This window comes from Mustela nigripes, chromosome 12, assembly GCF_022355385.1.
Source record: "Mustela nigripes isolate SB6536 chromosome 12, MUSNIG.SB6536, whole genome shotgun sequence".
NCBI lineage: Eukaryota > Metazoa > Chordata > Mammalia > Carnivora > Mustelidae > Mustela > Mustela nigripes.
The window spans coordinates 73,701,824-73,726,628 of NC_081568.1; the positions used below are offsets into that span (position 1 = coordinate 73,701,824).

At 41.5% G+C, this 24,805-nt stretch overlaps 1 protein-coding gene across 2 annotated transcripts in view; it reads right to left on the minus strand.

The window, feature by feature from the left end:
- The window catches only part of TRPC7 (transient receptor potential cation channel subfamily C member 7), a 145,340-nt gene that overhangs the window by 83,687 nt on the left and 36,848 nt on the right, over positions 1–24,805 (minus strand). For both annotated transcript variants that reach the window (XM_059416603.1, XM_059416602.1), the window contains exon 3: positions 12,040–12,222. In XM_059416603.1, coding sequence (XP_059272586.1) covers positions 12,040–12,222 — 183 coding nt within the window. The remainder of the gene's footprint in view (positions 1–12,039; positions 12,223–24,805) is intronic.

Sequence of the window (24,805 nt, forward strand, 5' to 3'; positions counted from 1 at the left end):
TAAGGTTAAACTGTGTATTTGAGACTTTTCTTGCTTCTTGAGGGAGACTTGTATTGCCCCATACTTCCCTCTGTGACTACCTTTAGTGCATCCCAAAGGTTTGGGACTGGACTGTTGTGTTTTAATTCTCATTTGCTTCCAGTATTTTTTTTTTTTAAATTTCCTGGTTAAGCCATTCATTCTTTAGTAGGATGTTCTGTAACCTCCATGTATTTATGGTTTTTCCAAATTTTTTCTTATGGTTGACTTCAAATTTCATAGTGTCATGACCTCAAAATATGCATGGTTATGATCTCAATCTTTTTGTACTGGTTGAGACCTATTTTTGGCTCAGTATGTGATCTATTTTGGTGAATGTTCCATGTGCATTCGGAAAGAATGTGTATTTTGCTGCTTTAGGATGAAATGCTCTGAATATATCTGTTAAGTCCGTCTGGTCCAGTGTGTCATTCAAAGTCATTGTTTCCTTGTTGCTCTTCTGATTAGATGATCTGTCCATTGTTGTGAGTGGAGTGTTACAGTCCCCTACTATTACTGTATTATTATCAATGAGTTTTTTAACTTTATTGTTAATTGCTTTATAGAATTGGCTACTCCCATATTGGGGACACATTTACAATTGTTAGATCTTGTTGGATAAAGCCACTCTTTATTATGACATAGTGCCCTTCTTCATCTCTTATTAATCTTTGGTTTAAAATCTACTTTGTCTGATATAAGGGTGGCTATTCCAACTATCTTTCGATGTTCATAAGCATGATAGATGGTTCTCCACCCCCTCACTTTCAATCTGGAGGTGTTTTTGGCTCCAAAATGAGTTTCTTGTGAGCAGGATATTGATGGGCCTCAGTTTTTTATCCATTCTGATACCCTGATTTGATTGTAGCATTTATATTCAGAATAATTATTGATAGCTATGAATTTACTGCCATTGTATTACATGTAAGGTTGCTCTTGTCTCTGTTGCTGTCTAGTCTTTGTTGCTTTTGGACTCTCTTTCCTGCTTAAAGGAAAGGAGATTCTCATTCCCCTTTGGTATTTCTTTCAGAGCTGGTTTAGTATTCATGTACTCATTTAGTTTTTGCTTGTCTTGGAAACTTTCTCTCTCCTTCTATTTTGAATGACAGCCTTGATGGATAAAGTATTCTTGGCTGCATACTTTTTACATTCAGCATGTTGAATATATCATGCCGCTCTCTTCTGGCCTGCCATATTTCTCTGAACAGGTCTGCTGCAACCTTATGTGCCCACTCCTATAGGTTAAGGACCTTTTATCCCTAGCTGTTCTCAAAACTCTCTCTTTATCTTTGTATTTTGCAAGTTTCACTGTGGTAAGACTTGACCTGTTTTTGTTGAATTTGAAGGGAGTTCTCAATGCCTCTTGGACTTGAATTCCCATTTCTTTCCTCAGGTTAGGGAAGTTCTCAGCTATAATTTGTTCAAATAACCCCCCCCCAACTTGTCTTCTTCTGGGACACCTATGTTATGGATATTATTGCTCTTTGTGGAATCACTAGACTCCCTAAGTCTTTATTCGTGATCTGTTTTTCCCTCTTCCTTTTCGCCTTCATTATGTTCCATAATTTTGTCTTCTATATCGTCTACTGGATCCTCTGCTTCTTCCACCTCATTGTGATTACATCTACTTGGTTTTGCATCTCAGTTACAGCATTTTTTATTTTGGCCTAGTTTTTAGGTCTTTTATCTTTGAAGCCAGGGTTTCTCTGGTATCTTGGATGCTTATTTCAAGTCCAGTTAGTATTCTTATGACTCTTGTTCTAAATTACTCTTCAGATATATTGCTTATATCTATTTTGAGCAAATCCCTGGCTATGATTTATTCTCCATGTTTCTTTCTGGGAGAATTCCTCCTTCTTGTCATCATGTCTAGGTTTCTGTCTTTTGTGTATCGAGAAAGCTTGTTCTGTTTCCTGGTTTTGAGAGTAATACTATATTAAGAAGGGGCCCTACACTGACCAGGGCTTGGTGCTTCAGAAGGTGTTTCTAGTGTATGCTCTGTGCACTCTGCCATTGTGTTTTGGTTGTTCTTTCCCACAGGTCAGCCCTCTGCATAGTTCCTCCTTGCTTGCCCTGGGGAGTGTTTGGAACTTAAAGTAGATGTTCTTTGATTTGTTTAAGCTAAGCCTGAGTAAAAAAACTTTTTAAACTTTTTAACCCAAGAAAAGAGAGAAGGAAAAGAAAGGAACAAAAAAACAAGCAAACAAACAAAAAATGATTAGCCTGATTCCAAAGAATAAGAAAGAAGAAAAAAGGAAAGAATGAAAAAGAAAAAGAAGTCTAATCCAAAAAATAAGAAAAGGAAACAAGCAAACCAACCAACAAAAAAGTATAAGCCTGATACCAAAGAAAAGAAAAGAGCGAGAGAGAGAAAGAGAGAGAGAGAGAGAGAGACTGGTCTTATTCCACCAGAACTGAAGCTGACTCTTTGGAGCATTCTTTGATTAGCAGACCTGGTACATGCGTTGGGTGGTGTCTTCTGGGGCAGAGGTCCTCTGGGGAAGAGGCCTGCTGAATTGGCTCACAGTCATACCTGCCCTTGTAAAGATGCCCCTGCCAGGCAGAGGGGTGGGGTTTGGTTTAAATGACTCCAGCCTTCACTGGAGGTGCTGTGTTTCTGAAATCTGATTATGGTGGTAGTGGGGGTGGAAGATGGCATCACCCCATCCTCTTATCTCCAGGGAGGGGGATCTTACAGCCACTGCTGTTCAGGAGGCCCTCACAGAAAAACAGTCTCCTCTCCTGTGTTCCAGGCTTTCATCAGATCCCTGCCATTACCCTGTCTGTACCTGGATGTTGACATGCCTGGTGTCACAGTTCTTCTGTGTTTGTCTCTGGCTGGTGGCTGGGATTCAAAACTCCAAATCTTAAAGGGCTTGGCAAGGTGTGGACCCACTCCCCTTCCCCAGAGAAGAGCCTCAAAGTGCTGTGCCTGACCCCATTCTGTCCCAGGAAATCAGTCACATGGTGTGGGGCCTAGGCATGGTGGCTGGAGTCTGTTTTGACACAGTGAAAAGCTGCGACCAGGTTATCTGCCCTCTGAGCTCCTTTCTGGCCCCTGCTGCTAAATGGCTGCTAGCTGGCTCCCAGTGGGCCTTTTGTTCTTGGAGAGGCAAAATATCCTCTTCTAAATGTACTCCAGGAAGGGGAACGATCTCTTCCAGTGCGACCCAGGAACCCCACACCGCAGTGCCTTGTGTGCGCCGCTCTGTCTCTGACTCTCTCCCTCTCTCCCTGACTTCACTCTGTGAAAACGGTTCCCTCCCCTTTGTGGTTCTGTGGCTCCGAACCTGGTTCATGGCTCCGAACCTCAGATCTACAATGTAATTTCCCTTCAATTGTGTAGATCATTTTCTTAATCCTCAGATCTATTTCCTGCTTGTTCAAAATGATTTGATGTTGATCTAGCTGTGTTTGAGGGATGAGGCAAGGTCAGGGTCCCGCTATTAGTCTGCCATCTTAACTCCTCCCTCAATACTGTTTAGTCTTGAGGATTGGTCTACTTCTAAGGTGAACATGGCAAACAGCTTCCTTTAGCTCATATTTATTATGCATATACCATATTCTAGCTGCATTACGTGTGTTAAAAAACACTGATTATTGCTTATTAGGTATTATCTGTGCTCATTATAGAGATAAGGAAACTGAGGCCCAGGAATGAATTAATTTGTCTGAAGTCACATATCTAGTAGGAAAAGGGCTTAGGACTTGAACATGCACAGTCAGGCTTCTAGATGAAATATACTGCTGCCCGACAGGTTTTCTTTTTCCTCTGAGAGTTTTTCCCCAGGCAGTTAAGTGGTCCGTACATACTTGGATTGGTCCTTCTTAAGATTTGCTGCTTGAGAAAAACAAAACTTCCTTTTCCTACATAAAACATAGCCCATCTAAGCTGAGAGTAGTGGACATTGATAATTATTGGGCTGTGTGGTCAGGCTAGGGCTACGAAGTGCTGAGAGGAATCCCCAAAGAGGTTGCTGATGGATGCTTTTGACACCAATGGATTCCAACAGCATTTGGCAGCTACTGGGTATCCTGGGGCACAGTTCTGGGTAGTGCCTGACTGGCCAGGCTGTGTTTGTGACAACTCTGATTTTCTTAACTCAGAGCATCTGGTAAAACGATACCTCAGCAGGAAAACACAGTGGGAGAACGTCTGCTTAGAGCATGTGAGTGTCTGAATGGACTCTCAGATGTCCTCTAGAAAGCCCTGATGTCCCTAGGTCCCCTTTGCTCACTGTCCCTGTGCTCTGTGCAGAGAGGAAGTGAAACAGAACCACAGCAGAGGTCATCTTCCCTCCATCCTTCTAGTGTCCCTCCCCGTGGTCACTGCATTTGGGTGAAGGGTTTCAGGCAGATGTGCATCTATTGCTGGGTCTCATTGTGTCCTTTAACACAGATTTCAGCCAGCAGGCTCTTGGGCATCAGGGTCCCCCTTATCTGGGAGTCTGCTGCAGGCCAGCAGGCTCAGCAGCTTAATGAAAGCCACATACTTAGTGACTGGAGAGTTTGAGCAGGCCGGCACTTAACTGTAACACTGTATTGAGACCCAACATGTTCTGTTTTCTTCTCCTGGGAATTTTTCCAGGTAGAAAAGTGGGTCCATTTGCAGCATGGCTGTAAAATGTGCACAAGGTGGTGATTTTTGGAAGAAAGAAGCAAAGGAACTTCTGTTGGGTTTAGAGGTCCTGGCCCAGCTTTACAGAGTGGTGATGTGAGTGGAATTGTTCCCATCCCCAGCTCACCCCACCCTACTTGGCATTATTCTCTGGGAGAAACTTATGAGTGTATTTTGTGCATTTCTGGGCCCTATGTCTATGAAAAAAATCTCAAAATGAAATTGACAGCTTGGAATTGAGGTTCATGGAGGACATTGATTTAATGTGTTATTATTATTTTTTTTTTGGTAGAGATTTTCTATTTTTATTAAGAACACTGACTATTCACAAAGAATTTACCACCTTCCCTCTTGGCTGGGCTGTTGGATCTACTGTTCAGTTGTTTGTTCATCTCCCATGGGATTTTTCCCCAATTTTTTTTTCACTTTTTTCAGGCTGCCTTCTACCTCAGAGGGTGATCCTGTTTCCTATTTATAGAAAGCTTGAGGCTGTTAGCATGAATTCTTTCAACTTTTATCATTTGGAAGTCATTAGAGCTATTTGCCCAATAGCTTCATTCTTCTCTCCTTTCAACATATGGCAGGATTATACATCCCAGGTTCCCTCATGGTATTGTGGGTGGTGTGACTAATTGTTGACCGTGAGTCGTAAGTGGAAATAATGTGTGTCACTTCTAGGTGGAAGCATTTCCTTGCTAGTGTGGGACTCTCCATCGCTGGAGTTCCCTTTGACAGGGTGGGGCCACTGGAGAGAGTAGCTGTCCTATCAGCCTGAGTTTCTGAGTGAATTCTGTTCCAAGACAGAAATAGGATGAGCAATAAATAAGACTTTTTTCACTGAAAGTCACTATAACTTTGGCTTTGCTTGTCAACGGAGCTTAATGATGCCTGTCTTTATTAATATCATGTCCCTCTTGCCCAACAGTTATGCTGCATCTATACCCATCCTGTTTGCCTTCTAGCCTTTCTCCTCATATTTACAGCTGCTTCTCATTAAAGTTTTCCAGTGGCTTCCTCTTATTCTTGAAAAAAAGAATGAGAACAAAATTCTCTAGCATGCTTAATGAGCCTCTGCATGGTCTGGTCCCTGCCTGCTTCTTGACATTCATCCCACACCCCACTCTTCCTTATGCCTTCCAACTCAGCCACATTCACCTTCTTTCAGTTTCTCTTATATGCTATGTTTTCTCTTACCACAGGGCCTTTGAATTTGCTTTGAACATGTTCTATCCTTTAGAAATGTCCTCCCCATATCTGGTTAACTTTTATTCTTTAGCTCTCAGAGCAAGTATGACTTCCTCAGAGAAACCTTCATTGACTTCCCTGATTAGGTGACATCTGACTTTAGAAGTTATAATATCATGGTCTTCTCTTTTATAATACTTACTTCAAATCCAACATCACAATTTATTGGTGTGGTATGTTGATTATAATCTGTCTCTCCCTTGATGACTGATATCCTGTCCTTTATTCAGCACCGTGTCCCTAGTAATTAGCATGGCATGCTTTGTTGGTACTCACTGAAAGATTGTTGAAGGCATGAGTGAGGATATAGGTCCATACTGTCCAGTGTGGTACCCACTGCCCATGACCGGCTTTGCTATTTGAACTAATTCATTTAAAAAATACTAAGAATTCAGTTCCATAATTACCTTAGCCACATTTCCAGTGCTGGCTAGCCATGCTAAGAAGCTAGCACCTACTGTGTTAGACAGCAGAAAATAGAACATTTGCATCATCACAGAAAATTCCCTGGGATAGTGCTGCCAGGATAAAGTCCAAGTGGCTATGTAATGAAATGCCCTCAAGAATTGTGTTCTGAGAAGCTTTTCAGTCTGCTCCTTTCCCACAGTGATACGGCCATGGGGAAGCACTTGTCGCCCTCTAAACATAGCCTCATCCATGCCACTCTCCCTCAGGTATCTGTGACTCTCAGCTTTCACCTCCCTCTGCCTAAATTGTCCTCCCTTGCTTCTCTGCTAAACTGACATCCCATCTGACACCTCTCATCCTTTTAGCCCTGTCTCAAGCATTTCTGGGCTTCTGGGAAACTTTTCCTGGGGTCCCGTGGGCTGAGCTGGTCACTGCTTCCTCTGGCCTCCACGCTGTCCGTTCCTGTTTCTGTTTGTCCTACTCAGACAAGATTGTAATGGTCGTTCACACTTCTCTCTCCTTTGTTCTCTTGTTCTCTCTCTTTTGCTAGATGAACCCCTCAAGGGTGAGGCCTGGGTCTTGATCTCTTCAGTCTCTCCCATGCTTAGCATAAAGTTGGTGGTGTGGTGGACACAGTGAATGTTTATTAAATGATGCCTAAGTAAGTGAATGAAAATCATAGGGAATATTATTTCCTTAGTACAATGGTATGGAAAAAAGGGAACTGTCTTAATAGGGTTAGTGAGCCCCCCTCCACTTTAACTCCTTGTCCCTCTCTTTGTTCTGTCCCAGGGCTTTATTTTATGTGAGACTAGCTTTCTGAGCTAGGAATCACCTAGGAACTTGGCAGAGTCAGGAAAAGTGCAGCTCTCAGAGTCTGGCAGACTCAGCAAAGTGAAACTGCTCCCATAGGAGGGTAGGGAGTCTCATCAGTTGGGAGGAAAGATGGCCAGTGCCTTGCTTAGGTTCCACAAACCAAGCCACAGGCCAGGACACCAGACAGCGGGGGGCCACCTGCAAGTCTGAAAGTGACTACTGTGACCTCAACTTTGCTCAGCTAGTGAGGTGTAGAGGCTGCTGCTGCTACAGTCATAGCATCCCTGTCCCCACCTTACCTACCACCTGATGGCTCTTTAAGAACAGGACTATCATACCCACCTTGGGATGCCCAGAAGACCAGTCAGTGTCTACAGAGCTCACAGGCAGTGGCTGAAACAGCATGTCAGATTGAACTACCCCCTTACTGGTGATACTGCCTGGTAACAGACATGCTCTCTACAGTGGGACCAATGTAATTTTGGACAAAATATTCATGTGTTCTTCTTTTTTAAAAAATAATGTAGCTTTGCTTAGTTATGTCCAAAGAACCTCCATTTCCTCTCTAGGTAGAGGTAAGGCTTCTGTTGTGCAAAATTGGACCTTCAGGGTCCTTTTGTCCCATTCTCTTGTGACATTTGAACTCGAATGACACATATCTACAAAGTTCTTTCAGTGAATAGGAGGTTTATATGATCCCCATCTAGGCAGACCTGGAGTCAGGAAGAAGCAAGGGATAATGCAGGGGAAAGGAAGATAATATCCCTGTGAGCCTAGAGATGAATCAAGGGATCAAGAGGAGAGAAAGGGAGGGGTGAGAGTAAAGGGTTCAGATGTGTGTCTTCAGTTAATCAAGTTGAAGAGAGCACCAATGATTGAGTCTGGATCTCTGTGACCAGCTGGTCAGCACTGAGCACGTGCTAGACACTGGGCTCCTTTTATGGCTGCAGCCTGGGTCTGGCTGAGCCTAAATGGATTTTGAGACTGGTTGGGTCTTTCCTGTTGGTGGAGCTGGAAGTTCCCTAAGCATTTATTTAGAGTTGATATGCAGAGGGAGAAGAGTGCCTTTAAGAAGATATTAGGCATGATTCTGTGGGGCCAGAGATAGCTAGAAGTGGAGAAGACAACAAGATGTCTGCCAGTCCCATTGGCCCTGAAGAAGACCAAGGCCTGTATATGGCAGGCTGTGAGCCAAAGTTGGAGGGATTGGTTTCTTTATCCATGAGGCCCAAGTGGAGTTACTTCTGAGGTTATGTGTGACTCAGCCTGGGGAGAGAAGCCTCCTTGCTTCTTCATAAGGCAAGCCTGGCTTCCAAAGGGATCATAACCTGTTAAGTCTGGTATGGAGAGATGGGTGACAGAAATGTGTTAAGTAACATGAACATGGGCTCTAAGCCATTGTAGTGTACATAGTGTACATATATGTACATAGGATACATTCATACCCACAGGCTGATGGGCCCAATGCTATTTGAGGCACACTTACTTTATCCCATTTGATTCTTATCATAATCCTATGAAATAGGTATTATTATCCATACTTAATAAACCAAGTGAGACATGGAGAGGTTAAGTGTCTTGCTCAGGTGACTCCATTAATAATGGTTGGGTCAAGATTAACCACAAAGGGCACCTTCTGAGCCACTTTTCCCAAACTGTCTTCCAAACACAATGATTAACATTTCATATAACACATATATGTGGGTTTTTGGGGAGGCTGAGTTACTTTCTTAAAACGGAAGTCATGGAGAAAAACCATATCCTCACAAGACCTTTTGTCTTTTCTGGAAGAATTTTAGGCTATAATGATAATGTCCTTACCCAAGGGGAAGTTTCTAGCATTTTCTAGGGAAAAGACAAAGGACAAGATAGGGAGTATCTCTGGAAATAGAAGGACCCCCCACCTGGTTCCAAGGAAGGAGGACATCATTGAATGACAACAATGATGCTTCCCTATGGAACTCCAGAGAACTTTACAGTTTGCAGAGCATTTACTCTCATATCATCCTATTTGAAGGTTCACAGGAAATGGGAGCAGAAGCTTATATGCCCATTTTGGAATGGAAGGAAGAAAGGATGAGACTTAGAGACCTTCAGAGACTGGTCCAAAACCATGTGGCTAGTAAGTGAAGGAATCATGCTAAAAATCTGGTTTTGTGACACCTACTTCATGATTCTTTTCTGTTTACCAGGTGGCCCCTTGTGCAATGGTGGGAAAATTGTCTTGATCTCATAGAGGCTGACATTATGACTGAGCCAGCCGGAGGATCAGACATTAGTGTGGTGCGTGAAAAGAGGCAGACATTTAGGTGAGGGACACAATCCAGGGCTCATTATCAGCCACAGGGCAGCACCCACCGCATTTAGATCTGTGCGTTTCATAGCTCAAAGAGGCTGATTTGACATTAGAGTTTCCATGGATATATCTACATGGAAAATGAGTTTCATCAGTGTTCCATGAGAAAGAGTTGTGTGGTCAAGTAATACATATTGTACTCTTTTTCTTTTAATTAGAGTAGCAAAGCATCAAAGCATATTAAAGCTCTGTAATGTCTTTAAACAAAGAAATCTTTTTGACTCTACTTAACTCAGGATCTCCCAATTTATTAACACAACACCATTTTTAAAGATCCTACTTAGTAGCAGCCCATAAAACTGCCAAGAACAATTAGTTTGCTTTAATGACTGAATTAGTGGTTTGATTTGATATCATGTGGGCAAAGGCTTAGGAATTTTTTATGGTTCTGTATTCTAGCCTTAAAGCTATTATATTTATCAGGTGCAAAGGGAATGTATTTATAAAGAGGCTTTGATGCTAGTCATTTCATAACTCAAAGACCTAGGGTTAGATTGTGCCCGTGGAAGCATGCTAAAGTTCATAAATTAAAAATTAAATCTCATTATAATATTAATGTATCTTTTTAATATTAGGTATTTTCACTATAACTCATGATAGAATAAATGTCAAGGGAAGCTCTGTGTCTGTCTGCTGTTACATAATGGTACACACGGTTTGAGAGAATTTATCCATTGGAGGTGTTTCAAATGAGCAAGGCTGACTTTTTAGGCAGGTGGTTTATCATCTTCCCACCCACAAACTGCTGTGGACACTTGACATTCATGATGCATATTTCCTGAGGCCTTTATGACTCCTAATTGGCAAATACCACTAAATAATTTCCCTCATGAAGCCTTTTTTATTGTGCCCTGAACCGTCCTGTTCATGGTATACTTCTCTTTTTCTTCTCATTCATCACCAGGGCAGTTTTGTACTCAGTAGTTGACAACAAGGGGAACACGTAGCTCTGAGGTAGTGGCCAGACTTCTGGACTAGCTGACTAATCTACCCTCCCTGATGGTGTTGCTAGAGGTTTGGATTTATGTTTCAGAAAAATGGTGACCGCTTGCATTTAATGGGTCGTTGCAATTGCTCATAAATAGCCAAATGGCAAATATAAATCTGCAGATGCCAAGCATCTCCTGTTCTTCGGGTTTTCAGGGACATCTTCACTTCCACCCTATGCTCCTCCCCTGTGCTGGGAGGCAGGGAAGGAAGGAAGGAAGCAAGCAAGCAAGCAAGCAAGCAAATGCTTGTGATTCTGGAAATTCAAGCTCATCGTTACCACGACTAATAGCTTCCATAGCAGGGTTTGTGTGAACTCCAAGGCTGTGGGTATCTTCAGCAGCTTCTGAATTAGAATGCTGTGCTTTGATGAAAAGCCTCATTGAGCTCTTGGGATTGATGAAAAAAATGAGAATTTTCCTGACCCCAGAAAATAAGGTTGTACTTGAAGCTATAGCCTGCTTCTTCTCTTTTCATAGGCCTGTGTTTTTGAATGGTAATTGAAGGCCACATTTCCTATGATTTGTCCACTTTATCTTTGGGACCCAGAGTCTTTGAACAAAGCTATTTTTCCTAGGTTTATTATTATTATTATTAAAAGTAAGAGGGACAGGAAGATTTTTTCAAACTTGGAAGCTCTAACTAGATGATTTGCACAGATGCATGTGGTTTGTTGAAAGATGGTTCCCTCCATACAAATTAACGTAAGCAAGAGAAGTGCCCAGAGGTCAGTTTGGGGACATTGAAAATACCCCAGTATTGACCCTGTGAAATAGCTGGGAAAAAATAAAAACCCTTGAAGGCTGAGCACCCATTTTGCATATACGCAAAGCACAATAATTATGAAACACATTGATCTTTGGAGCGCTGCAGTTTTCATCAGGATGGATGACATCATCTAATGTCAGAGCAGATTCTAAAGAATCCAGAGTCCATCCAGAGTGGAGGCATAATTGACTTTTGCTGCTTAGGACTCAGTCTGACCACCCACTGTGGGCCTGAGGGCTGCTAGGTGCTTGTGGCCATTAAAGACACCTTGAGGTTGACTGAGGAGGTGGACAAGCTTGCTCCTGTGAAAAGTCTCCTTGAGCTTCCTACTAAGTACTTGCATAAGCCTTTGGAATGAAATTCCTCTAAGGCTCCCAGAACCCTGGCTCCCACAAAGCCTCCATGCTAAACATTTCTACTCAGCAAGCCCCTAGGCATACAGATCTCAATCAGTGCTATTGACAGACCAGTGTGATTCATTTTCTTGGGAAAACTGGGGAATTGGCGTCCTAGCTGATGTCAGGTCACATTGTCCCTGCCAGTCATTTGGAGGCTGAAAATCTCCTCTGTTGTTTTCCAGGCCAAAGCCTGCTCGTGGAATTACAGTCCTGCTGCCTTTCCCTTGGTGGGCTGGGAGTGAAGGAAGGGGGTCACTGAGAGGAGCTTTGAGCAGTCCTGCAAGGCTGGCCATTCTCTGTCTAGAGAACAGTCGGGAGATTGGTGTTTTCACAGTCTCCTCATGGGAACGTAAAATACGCTTGGGCACAAAACTAGGCCAACAGCCCCGCAAGGCGGGAAGGCCTAGAGAGGTGGGGAAGCTTACCTTCTTGACTTCGTATTTAATGGCGAGTTTGATGCGGCTCAGGCTTGGACGGTGGTGGTCAGACCAGACTTGGAAGTTCACATCTCCATTTAAAATCGCTTCCACCTCTTCCGTGTCTCGGCATAGGTCCAGCACGCCCACCACAAAATCCTTGCATTGCATAGATAACTTCCTGTAATCGTTCTGACAGAATAAAGAGAAATCAGGGGTGTGTCACACGGAGCCCCACAGAGCGGCACAGCAGAGCAGCGTGGATCAGTAACTGTCCACCAAGTGTGAGCTCATGGAGAGCACTGGAACCAGGGCTGGGCTGTGTCTAGAAGGCACAGCAGCTTAGAGGGGCCTCTTCTCTAAGCTGGGATTGGACAGGGTGGGCTCCAAGGGCTACCTGCTTCGGAGTCACGGGGGGTGCACGCTGGAACTGCAGATTCCCAGGGCCCCTCATGGACTGAGTCAGAATTCCTGCCACTGACACCCAGGATCTATCCTTTAACCTTGTTCTCTAAGGGATTCTGATGGCAGCTGATGCCCACCCTGTCTCTTTCAAAGTAGCACTTCTTTGTGCCCAGTTCTGAGAGAGGGGTGATAAAGAAATGAACTTTGGAAGCTGGAAATAACACTTCACTCATTTACTACCCAATTAGAGTGGTTAACTGTTGTACACAGAAAGTTTACTGGAAGATATGGCTGATAGGCTAAAACTGGAAAAAAATGCACATAGGTGTGCTTTCTTTTTAGGGGCTGGAAAATCTGCTTATAAATTATAAATTTAAAAATCAAATGTAATTTAAAACTAATGGGATCCTTTCTTACCACATATCCTTTTGTATGGCAAATCGTGGCTCCTTAAATTGCCAGTTGGGTAAACATCTTTAGACCTTTGTTTTGTTTTGTTTTGTTTTGTTAATAACAAATGCCTATCCCTAGGCATACCTTTCAGAATTATCTTTGGGAGTCTGCGGTTCCTTCCTGAGTGACAGGCTGGCTTCTCTCCCCGCCCCGCCCCAGGCAGATTGCTTCAATTCCAAATAATGATCCAAAATGTTAGACAAAAAAATGTTTCATGTCACCCTCATACCACTACTCTCCAGAAATATTTTCCTCTAGAGGTTTCCTTGTTTATTTCTTAGTTGAAACAAGTCTATTCAGAAAGGACACGAGAGCCAAATGTCACTTTTAATGTTAATCAATGTCAGTAGCCTTCAGACTGGTAAGTAGTAGTTGGTAAATAGGAATGCAAGTTTGCTTTTCCAGAATTTGGATTCCTGAGTAAATAGGTGGGAACCTGGCAAACTGTAGAAGCTTAGCTATTTTTCTGAATTAAGGATTCTTGTCTTCTTCTAGCACTGCCACATCAAAATATCACTGTGCATTACAGAAGGAGGGCGGTAAGTGTTTGTTTGCTGGGAGGAGGATCAAGAAAATGTTTTCTGACAAGAATGGCCTTCATTTTCCTATATAATTTAAGAAGAAAAAGGAAAATTCTGGGTAGAAAGAGAAGACTGCTCAGCTCAGGCAGACTGTTATGGAGAAGGATTCAGAGAGGATACTTGTAGTCTTCTAGGTTTTGGCATAGTGCTGGGTGATGAGATGAAGAGCTGTATTTTGTGCTCCTCCATCCTGAACATCTCTCCCTCCGTCCTTCCCTCCCTGTGTTCCTTCTGTCCCTCATTACTGAGGGGCTGTTATGTACTCAGCATGAAAAATTGGCAATGAGCAGGGCAGATGTGGTTTCTGAGTTAGTGTGGGGTAGAGGCGAGGCATCCACTCTCTGGGTTGTGTAACAGTAATGCTAGGTAAAACTTGCTCAGAATGTATTCCGGCTAAGATATTCTGAGAGCCCTGATGAACCAGGGGTGGGAAACTCAAGGGACTGGGCTCAGCAAAAAGGACCTGTTCAACTCTGGCTGTCCTGCTGCTGCAGCTCAGGTGTCCTGAGCATTTCTGGCCCCTACTCTGTCACCTTTCTTGTCTCTGTCTTGAGAAGGAGGAGTCTCTTAATATTGTCACCTGTTCCTGGTAAGGCAGACACTTCCATGTTAGTTAGACATGACCTCATCTCTTGGTAGAAACTCCTGCCTAGAGCTGAGTGCAGGGTTAGATACAGAAAAGAAATGGAAAGGGCTTGACCTAGCCCATGACCCAAGCTCCACCTGCTAGGGACATGAGATTGTACTGCCCTAGAGTCTCTGCACGTTTCTGCGCTCAGCACAGTTCACAATACAAGGTATCATTCCCCGCCCCCCCCCCAAAGTTTTAGCTTCCCTGGGCTCTTTCAGTAACCTGGCCATAAAATGTTGGGGGGACCCACTAGACAGTGTAGCCAAACATGTACTTTGCTTTTGCTTTCTGCATTAGACAGACCGGGAGACAACAAACCTGGTGTCTGCAAATGGCTGGGAGAGTCAGAGAAAACTCAGGCCTGCCGGGAAGACAGAGGTGACATGGATAAGGACAGCTACAGATGGTGGGGGTGCTCATGGCCAGGCCCAGGCTTACTAGAGAGGACCACAGGTAAATGTCTCTGGGAAATTATGATGATTGTGATTTATTGGGCCAACCCTGAGCTCAGTAAGCCTTCCGGGTCACACTCTCCCAACTTTAGCTGGAGGTAGATGAGACACACACCCAGGAGTTCACAAGGACCCTTTTAAAAATAATTGCATTTTCTGTGCGTTAAAATCTGCCAGTCCCAATGGGTGACAGATGTTCTATCTGCAGCTTCTCACTTAATCCTTAGAAAAATCTCATGATGGAAGGACTGTCAGCATTTCCAACTTAAACGTGAGGAAACTAAGACCGAGAGAGAGAGACAAACAGGTTGAATCCATTTTTCCTTCTATTTGTAACTTACTCACATCTCACAGCCATCCTCCCAACATTGCTGTTGTTATCCGTGGTGGTTTCTGGATCCAGGAAGGTGACCCTCCCATTACTCTGCCCTCTCATTTCCTTGACAGCCACTTTCTCAACTCCTAACTCAGCCATTCATTCTCTTACTTGTTCCTAGGAACCATAGCTCCTTTGGGACCCTACCTTCAGTTCTTCCCACTCTGACCACCGCCTTTTATATGTTGAGCTCACTCCCTCTGGGACCCCAATCCCAGCAATCTTCTCCCAGAGCTACAGGGCTGCTTTGATTATACCTCCCTTTCACTGGTTTTCCTTCCTTTCAGGGGCCTGGCTCCCTCCCTGCAGTGCTTATAATCAGGGGCAATCCTTATAAATCATCCCCGTCTATATCATCAACTCTCTTCTCCTCTTATTTCATCCTTCTTACTAGACAGAATTCTGACCTTAGTTGAGTCTACTTCTCCACTGCCCTGTTCCTGCCTCTGCAGAGAAAATGTGGCTGCACAAGACACAGCCGTGCTGATCAGGCATGCCATCAACCACCTCCACCTCCGGCGGTCCTCGATGTCTCTGGGGAGCTTACCCTCCCTCTCTCCTGACAAGTATTCTGTACCTTCTCCTCTCAGTCTTCTGACACCTCCCCTTCCTCCTGATTTTCAAATGAGGACCTTGTCTCCCATTTTGCTTGAAAAATAGGAATCATCAGAAGAGATGCACCGCATGCTGACGTGCTCACACTTTCTGTCTTCATGCATTTGCACCCATGGACTACTCCCTCTTCCTGCTGCAGAGGAAGTGCTCCTGCTCCTATGTAAGGCCGCCTCCTCTACTTTGGTGTTGGATATCAGCCCATTACGCCTACTCAAGCACAGGGTTCCTGCAACCTTCCTTTCTTTCTCCTGTGTTGTCAGTCTCTTCATTTTCCTACTGGCTTAGTATACAAACATGCTGCTATTCTCTCATCTTAAAAAAGAATTTCTCAAAAAAAAAAAAAAAAAAAAAAGAATTTCTCATGACCCCACTTTTCCCTCCAGTTACAACTACAATTTTCTCTTACTTTTTATAGCAAAACTCCTCAACTGAGTTGTCTATACTCATGGTTTCCAGTTGCCCTCCAGGCATTCTTTCTTATTCCATTCAATAAGGCTTCCACACCCACATCCACTTTCTCCCCTGCGACTGTTTTCATTAGGGTCACAAGTGACTTTTATGTTGCCAAATCCAACCTCATACTACACGACCTATCAAGAGCTTGGATATAGATGATTACTCCCTTCTCTCTGGTACACATTTTTCACTTGGTTTCCAGCCTAACATGCTCTTCTATGTGTTTTTCATCCTGGATGACTACTTTTTATATTCTTTCTGTATCTCTTTTCTCTTTGATATCTTAATTTTGGAATGCCCCAAAGATGTGCCCTGTTCTTTGAATTCTCCTTTTATCTATTTATACTTACTGCCTTAGTGATCTTATATAAGAGCATTAGATACCATCCATTTGCTGATGACTCCAAAAGTTATGTTTAGCACAACCTTCTCCTGAACTTGACTCAGATATCCACTTACCAAATTGATATCTCCATTTGAATGCCAAATTGTCATTTCACACTTAACAAAACTAGCTCTGGATCTAGTTTTCTCCACCTTAGTTTCCCCCACCCTTTCACTCGCTCAGGACCAAAAACTAAAAACTAAAAAAAAATCTGTCCCAGTCTGCTCTAGCATATTCTCCATATATCAGTTGGAGAGATACTTAGAAGAGGTAGTCAGATCATGGCACTGCCCTGTTCAAACCAGCCAACAGTGTCCCATCCACTCAAAGTAAAAGTGGGGTTGTTATGTCATTCTGCGAGGACATGCATGTGTAGCCCCTCCATTTTCCTCCTGATTTTACTTCGTCTGGTTCTCTCCTTCCCTCAGTCTACTCCAGCCACTCTGACTTCCTTGCTGTTTTTCCTTGCTTCCTTGCTGTACATTTGGCATGGACCAGACCTTTGTACTGGCTATTTTCTTTGCTTGGAATGCTCTTTGTCCAGGCTCTAAATGAATAACTTCCACAACTCATTCAAGTCTGCTCACATGTCACTTTCTCAGAAGCCTTCCTTGACTATCTCTTTAAAAACTTGTAACCCATGAGAGACTCTGGACCTGGGAAAAAAACTGAGGGTTTCAGAGGGGTGGAGGGAGGTGGAGGGAGGGGGTAACAGGGTGATGCGTATTAAAGAGGGCACATGTTGTGATGATCACTGGGTGTTATATTCAACTAATGAATCATTGAACACTACATCAAGAACTAATAATGTGCTATACAGTGGTTACCTGAACCTGGAATGTAAGCTTCTTGAGGGTAGGAAACATTGCTGTTTTATTAATAAGAGTGTAGAACATGGTTTGGAACACGATAGATGTTCCATGAATGTTGAGTCAGTCGGAGCAGTTTACTTGTCTAAGATATCATAGCTACTAAGTGGTTGAGCCAAGATTCAAAACATGTAGATCTGGCCCAAATGCTGCTATCTTTCCTTTCACTGTGTTGCCTCTTCCCTTCTCTTTAGCACACTGTGAAAACTAGAGGCTTAACTGGGGCCGACTGTCATCTAACTTGGGGAAATAAAGGATGGACTGGTATATGGAAATTTGAACACCTAACAGATTCTCCAGTATAGTTAGTGAGTATACAGGTTTTCAAGTCAGGAGGACCTACAGGGTATCATTCTAAGTGAGTTGCCTCTTTGTTTTGTTGTCTGTTTCCTTTGCTGTGCAGAAGCTTTTGATCTTGATGAAGTCCCAAAAGTTCATTCTCACTTTTGTTTCCCTTGCCTTTGGAGATGTATCTTGAAAGAAGTTGCTGTGGCTGATATCGAAGAGGTTACTGCCTATGTTCTCCTCTAGGATTCTAAGTGAAATAAGTCACACAAAAACAAATACCATATGGTTTCACTCATATGTGGATTTTAAGAATCAGATGAATCTAGGTGAAGGGAAGGAAAAATAAAACAAGATAAAAACAGAGAGGGAGACAGACTGTAAGGGACTCTTAATTATAGGAAACAAACTGAGGGTGGCTGGAGGGCGGGGAGGGGGAAGATGGGGTAACTGGGTGATGGGCATTAAGGAGGGCGCTTGATATAATTAATGATCACTGGTGTTACATACAACTGATGAATCACTAAATTCTACCTCTGAAATTAATAATACGCTATTAGTTAACTAAATTGATTTTGAATAAAAATTGTAAAGAAAAATAAAATCAGGAGGACCTGGAGTCTGAACTTCTATTTTACTACTTGTTAGTTGTGGGAAATGGAACAAACCATGTACCTCTTCTGCACCTCAGTTTTTTTTTTTTTTAAGGTTTTATTTATTTGACAGAGATCACAAGTAGGCAGAGAGGCAGGCAGAGAGAGAGAGAGAGGAAGGGAAGCAGGCTCCCCGCTGAGCAGAGAGCCCGACTCCCCTGAGATCATGACCTGAGCCCAAGGCAGAGGCTTTAACCCACTGAGCCACCCAGGTGCCCCTGCATCTCAGTTTTAAATCTGTAATAATATACACATCATATAATCATTGGAAGAATCAGTACCAAAGCGATGTAAAATGCTTAGTATAGTTAACAAAGAATGACACAAATAACAAAATAAGTAAACACCCAAAGAAATAAAAATTTATATTTAATCCTACAAATGGCAATTTAAATCTTTTTATAATTGGCATGCAATGTTACATTAGTTTCAAGTGTACAACATAGTGATTCAACACATCTGTGGTTAAGCAATTATTCTTATTATCACTTTATTTTGACCATTGATTTCAAACTCTTGACCTTTGTTCTTTGTGGTGGTTAATTGCTGGAGTGAGAACAAGACTGGCTCATGGGAAAGGAAACATAAAATACAGGAGAAACCCGTGATTTCTTCTCTGTCTCCTTCCAAATCTAATGCACATATCAAAAATATCTCTGGATCTGAATTCACTTTTATCTCTAGTGATCATACCAATGCTGTCCTGGTTAGCACCTCCAGGCACTATTCACAGGTTACCATTCTTGAACTTGATTAAGTCTATAATCTTGCCAATTCCAAATCAATCTGAATAAATTTGTTTTTCTTGATGAGACCGGGTTTGTGGATAGTGTCGGCATCAGGAATCACCGGATAGTAAATTTCTTGTGTGCCCGCAGAGATCTTTCTCATTTTGCACAACTTACATTTGCTCTTCAGGAGTAATCTCATGAACAGTAATGCAATTCTTGGTGCCATAGATGAAGGTTGTCTCCAGCCTTGTCAGTGCTGGTGACTTCCATTAAATCAGCAATGTGGTTTATATCCGTGTGGACCTTGCCGTCCATCTCAGTGAACTGCTATCTGCAACTCTTCTCTATGTTCTATTAGGACACATTCAAGTCCGTCCTTAAGGAAAATAACAAGGGGGCTTGTGGGCACTGATCAGTGGACAGAGAGTAAGCATCCCAGTCAGTTTGTCCAGTTTCAGCTCTTGGAAGCTACATTGTGTTACAATGCTCTTTGGGACCGTGAGCTGTGGCTCTGCTGGGCAGGAACCAAGAGGCCCTAAGGTTTTGCATTTTCCAGAATGTCATATTAAGGGAATCCTATATTATGTAACCCTTTGAGACTGGCTTCTCTTACTCAGTATGATTCCTTTGAGATTCATCCATGTTGTTGCATGTATCAGTAATCCACTTATTTTTTTTCCACATTCACTGCCTGTACATGTCAGTTTGTTTATACATTCACTCAGGGAAGGACATGTGAGTGCTCCTAGTTTTTAGCAGTTAGGAATAATGTTTCTACAAACATTCATATACAAATTCTTGTGTGAAGGTAAGTTTTAAGTTTTTAAAGATAGATATCTAGGAATGGGATTGTTGGGTATATGGTAAGTGGTAACTCGGATAAGTTACTCAGTTTTTAGAATGGATACTATTTTACATTATCACCAATGAATTATGGGAGTTCCAGCTCATCCATATTCTTACCAGAACTTGGTATGGTCAATTTATTTTCTGTGTTGTAGTATCTCATTTTAGTTTTAATTTGCATCCCCTAATGTCTAATGATGTTGAACATCTTTTTATGTGCTTATTTGCCATCTTTTATCTTTTTGGTGAAGTGTCTATTCAAATCTTTTGTCCGTTTTTAAAATTGAGTTTATTTTCTTGTTACTGAGTTTTGTCAATTGATGCAGAAAAAGCATTTGACAAAATATAGCATTCTTTTCTGATTAAAAACTCTTTGGAATATAGGGATAGAGGGAACGATTCTCAATTTCATAAACTCCATCTATGAAAAACACATAACGAATATCTTTCTCAATGGGGAAAATCTGAGAACCTTTCCCTTAAGATCAGGAACACGACAAGGATGCCCACTCCAGCTACTATTGTTCAACATAGTACTAGAAGTATTAGCAACAGCCATCAGACAACAACAATAAATAAAAGGTATTCGGATTGGCAAAGAAGAAGTCAAACTCTCACTCTCCCTCTGCAGAGGACATGATACTTGATGTGAAAAACCCAAAAGATTCCATCCCCAAATTACTAGAACTCATACAAATGTGACAGGATACAAAATCAATGCACATAAGACAGTTGTTTTCTTATACACTAACCATGTAACTGTTGCATGAAAGAGAAATAGAAATTAGAGAATTGATTCCATTTACAATAGCACCCAAAACCATAAGATACCTTGGAATAAACCTAACCAAAGAGGTAAAGGATCTGTACTTGAGAAACCACAGAACACTCATAAAAGAAATTGAAGAAGACTTAAAAAGATGGAAGAATATTCCATGTTCATGGATCAGAAGAATAAACATTGTTAAAATGTCTATGCTGCCTGGAGGAATCTATTTTTCAGTGCCATCCCAATCAAAATACCAACAACATTTTTCAAAGTGCTGGAACGAACAATTCTAAAATTTGTATAGAACCAGAAAAAACCCCGAATCGCCAAGGAAATGTTGAAAAAAAAAAAAAAAGCTGGAGACATCACGTTGCCTGATTTTAAGCTATATTACAAAGCTGTGCTTACCAAGAAAGCATGGTACTGGCACAAAAACAGACACATAGACTAATGGAACAAAATAGAGAGCCCAGGTATGGACCATCAATTCTATGATCAAATAATCTTCAAAAAAGCAGGAAAGAATGTCCAATGGAAAAAAGACAGTTTCTTCAATAAATGGTTCTGGGAAAATGGCAGAGCTATATACAGAAGAACAAAACTGGACCATTCCCTTACACCATACACAAAGGTAAACTCAAAATGGATAAAAAGCCTCAATATGAGACAGGAATCCTTCAAAATCCTAGAGGAGAACACAGGCAGTAACCTCAACATCGGCCACAGCAACTTCTTCCAAGACATGTCTCCAAAGGCAAAGGAAACAATAGCGAAAATGAACTTTTGAGACTTCATCAATTTAAAAAGCTTCTGCACAGCAAAGGAAACAGTCAATAAAAGAAGCAACCCACAGAATGGGAAAAGATATTTTGCAAATGACACTACAGAGAAAGGACTGATACCCAAGTTCTATAAAGAACTTCTCTAACTCAACATCCAAAAAACACAATCAAGTCAAAAAATGGGCAGAAGACATGCACAGACACTTTTCCAAAGAAGACACACAAATGGCTAACAGACGTATGAAAAAATGTTCATTATCATTAGCCATAAGGGAAATTCAAATCAAAACCACATGGAGATACCATCTCACATCAGTTAGAATTGCAAAAATTGACAAGGCAAGAAATAACAAGTGTTAGAGGGGATGTGCAGAAAGGGGAACCCTCTTGCACTGTTGGTGGGAATACAAGTTGGTGCAGCCACTTTGGAAAACAATGTGGAGGTTCCTCAAAAGATTAAAAAAAAGAGCTAGCTTATAACCCAGCAATTGCCCTACTGGGTATTTACTCCAAAGATACAGAGGACCATAGGCACCCCAGTGTTCATAGCAGCAATGTCCTCAGTAACCAGACTGTGGAAAGAGCTGCAATGCCCTTCAACAGACGAATGGATAAAGAAGATGTGGTCCATATACACAATGGAATATTACTCAGTCACCAGAAAGGATGAATACCCAACTTTTGTATCAACATGGATGGAACTAGAGGAGATTATGCTAAGTGAAGTAAATTAAGCAGAGGATGTCAATTATTATATGGTTTCACTTACTTGTGGAACATAAGGAATAGCATAGAAGACATTAGGAGAAGGAAGGGAAAAAATGAAGGGGGGAAATCAGAGGGGGAGACATACCATGGGAGACTATGGACTCTGTGAAACAAATTGAGGGTTTTAGAGGGGAGTGGGTAGGGGGATGGATTAGGACTGTGATGGGTATTAAGGAGGACATGTAATCCGTGGACCGCTGGGTGTTATATGCAAACAATGAATCATGGAACACTACATCAAAAACTAATGACATACTGTGTGGTGACTAACATAATATCATTAAAAAATTCTTATATATTTTCTAGATACAATTGTTCTATAAGAGGGTTTGTAAATATTTTCTCACAGTCTATGACTTATAGTTTCATTCTCTTACTATTATCTTTCAAAGAGCAGAAGTTTTAAATTTGTCTTTTTTTTCTTTTATGACTATGCTTCTAGTGTTAAAACTAAGGAATTTTTTTTAAGGTTTTATTTATGAGAAAGAGAGAGAGAGAGAAAGAGAGCGAAAGTTGTGGGGAGGGGCAGAGGGAGAGGGAGAAGCAGAGCAGGGAACCTGATGTGGGTCTCAATCCCAGGACCCTGAGATCATGACCTGCTTGTGCCAAAGGCAGACACTTAACCAAATGAGCCACCTTAGGTGCCTCAACTAAGCAATCTTAACACAAGGTCACAAATGTGTTTTCCTCTGTCTTACTCTAGAAGCTTTTTGTTTAGGTTTTTATATTCCAGTCTGTGAACCATATTGTGTTAACTTTTATATAAGGTGTAAGGTTTAGGTCAAGATTCCTTTTATTGCACATAGGTATTCACCCATTCTAGCTTCATCTGTTGAAACACTCTTTCTCCATTGAGTTGATTTTGTACAGCTGTCAAAAATCATTGATCATATTTGCGTGGGTTTATTTCTGTGCTCTCTGTTCTCTTTCGTGGAGTTTATATCTATTATTTCACTAGTATTTAGTATTTCTGATTTTTGGCTTAATATTATCTGAAAATGAGGTATGTTGAGTCCTTTGGGCTCTTCATTCTTTTCCAAATTGTTAGCTTTTTCTCCTTCCTTTCCTTTTCATATACATGTTTAAATAAACTTTTTCTTATCTATGAGAAGTTCTGCTGGGATTTTTGCTGGAATTGTGTTAAGTCTATGAATCAGTTTGGGGAAACTGACATTTAACTATATTGAGTCCTTTGAACTATGAACGTGTTCTGTTTCTCCATTATTTAGAACTTCCTTCACTTCTTTCCTTAGTGCTTTATAGCTTTGGACATATAGAGTCCAAATTTGTTTTCTAAGACTTTTATCTAAGTATTTTTTTAGCTATTGGAAATACTTTTTAAATGTTTAGTTTCTAATTGTTCATCGCTGTGTATAGATATATGATTGATTTTTCTGTATTGACCTTATATCCTGTGCCCTGACTGCACTTACTGGAGCTTTGTAGATTCTCTGTAGTTTTCTATATAGACAAGCATGTTGCCTGTAAATATGGATTGTTTACTCTTGAATGAACACTTAGCTTGGTCTATTAATATGACTAGTAAAACAGTTACTTGCTTTTACATTGGTTTAAAGATTTTTAAAGTATTATGTTTTAGAACAAAATGTTGGCAGCAAAGTTTTGCTGGCTTTCAACCCCAGATTACTGGCTCAGAGGTTGTTACTTGGTAAATGTATTGAACAGTTTTTACAGTATTCATCCATCATTTCTTTCTTGCATGCTCCTCAACATGGATATTAAGGGATATTCTTTGATTTTCAACTGGTCCAGAATTTCCTCCCTTTCATTTGGTCCACAGTTTTCACAAACTGACTTATTACTGAGATGACACTCAGTCTGTAACACATAATACATAGAATACAAACTCAAATCATCTAACATGGTATATTCATACCTTGAATTTTTAGTGCTGAAGCTATTGTTTTGGCAGCACCATAATTTCTACTGCACAACAATACAGATGACTTCTTTGCTTGACTTCAGTTAAAAAATCCAACTCTAAAACTTTTTCCAAGCTACTGAGAAACTTAAATGAGGAGAGAGAGAGAGAGAGAGAGAGAAGCTCATTACCCTGATCGGTCAAAAGTTAAATGAATTTCTCAGGCTGATGTTGTGGAGACGCCCACACAGTACAGGATAATTAACACTTACTCCTCAATGGAGACCTTAGAAATTAGATTAAAAAGGGTGTGGGCCTCAAAACTACTCCCCCTTCTCCTCCCTTTGGGGACACAGTTATTGGGCAGGAATGTTCATTGAAATCTCCCGCTCAAATACTGTTGGAGATAAATCACCATTTGTGTACATGCTGGGATAATTTCTGCCTTTAATATTTAGGCAGAATTTGATTAAGAAATAATTATAATAGTAGTTTATAGTAAAAGTGGTCTAAACATTTCAGTATTTCATTAAGTGGTAACACCCTTTAAAGCTGGTGGTAATATTATTCCCAAATAAGAGGGGGACTGAAAATTGACCATTGGATTTAATAACTTGGAGGTCACTGATCACCTTGATGGGAGCAATTTTGGGAGAATAGAGGGTGTGGCTGGTGAGGATTAAAGAGTAGGAAGAGAGAGAATTTGAGCCAATAATATAGACAGCTCTTTTGAGGAGTTTTATTGCAAAGGAGGGCAGAGAAATGGCAAAGAAGCTGAGAAGTAGGGTCAAGAGAAGCTTTCTTTTTGCCCCCTCTTGCTTCCCTCTCTCCCCTCT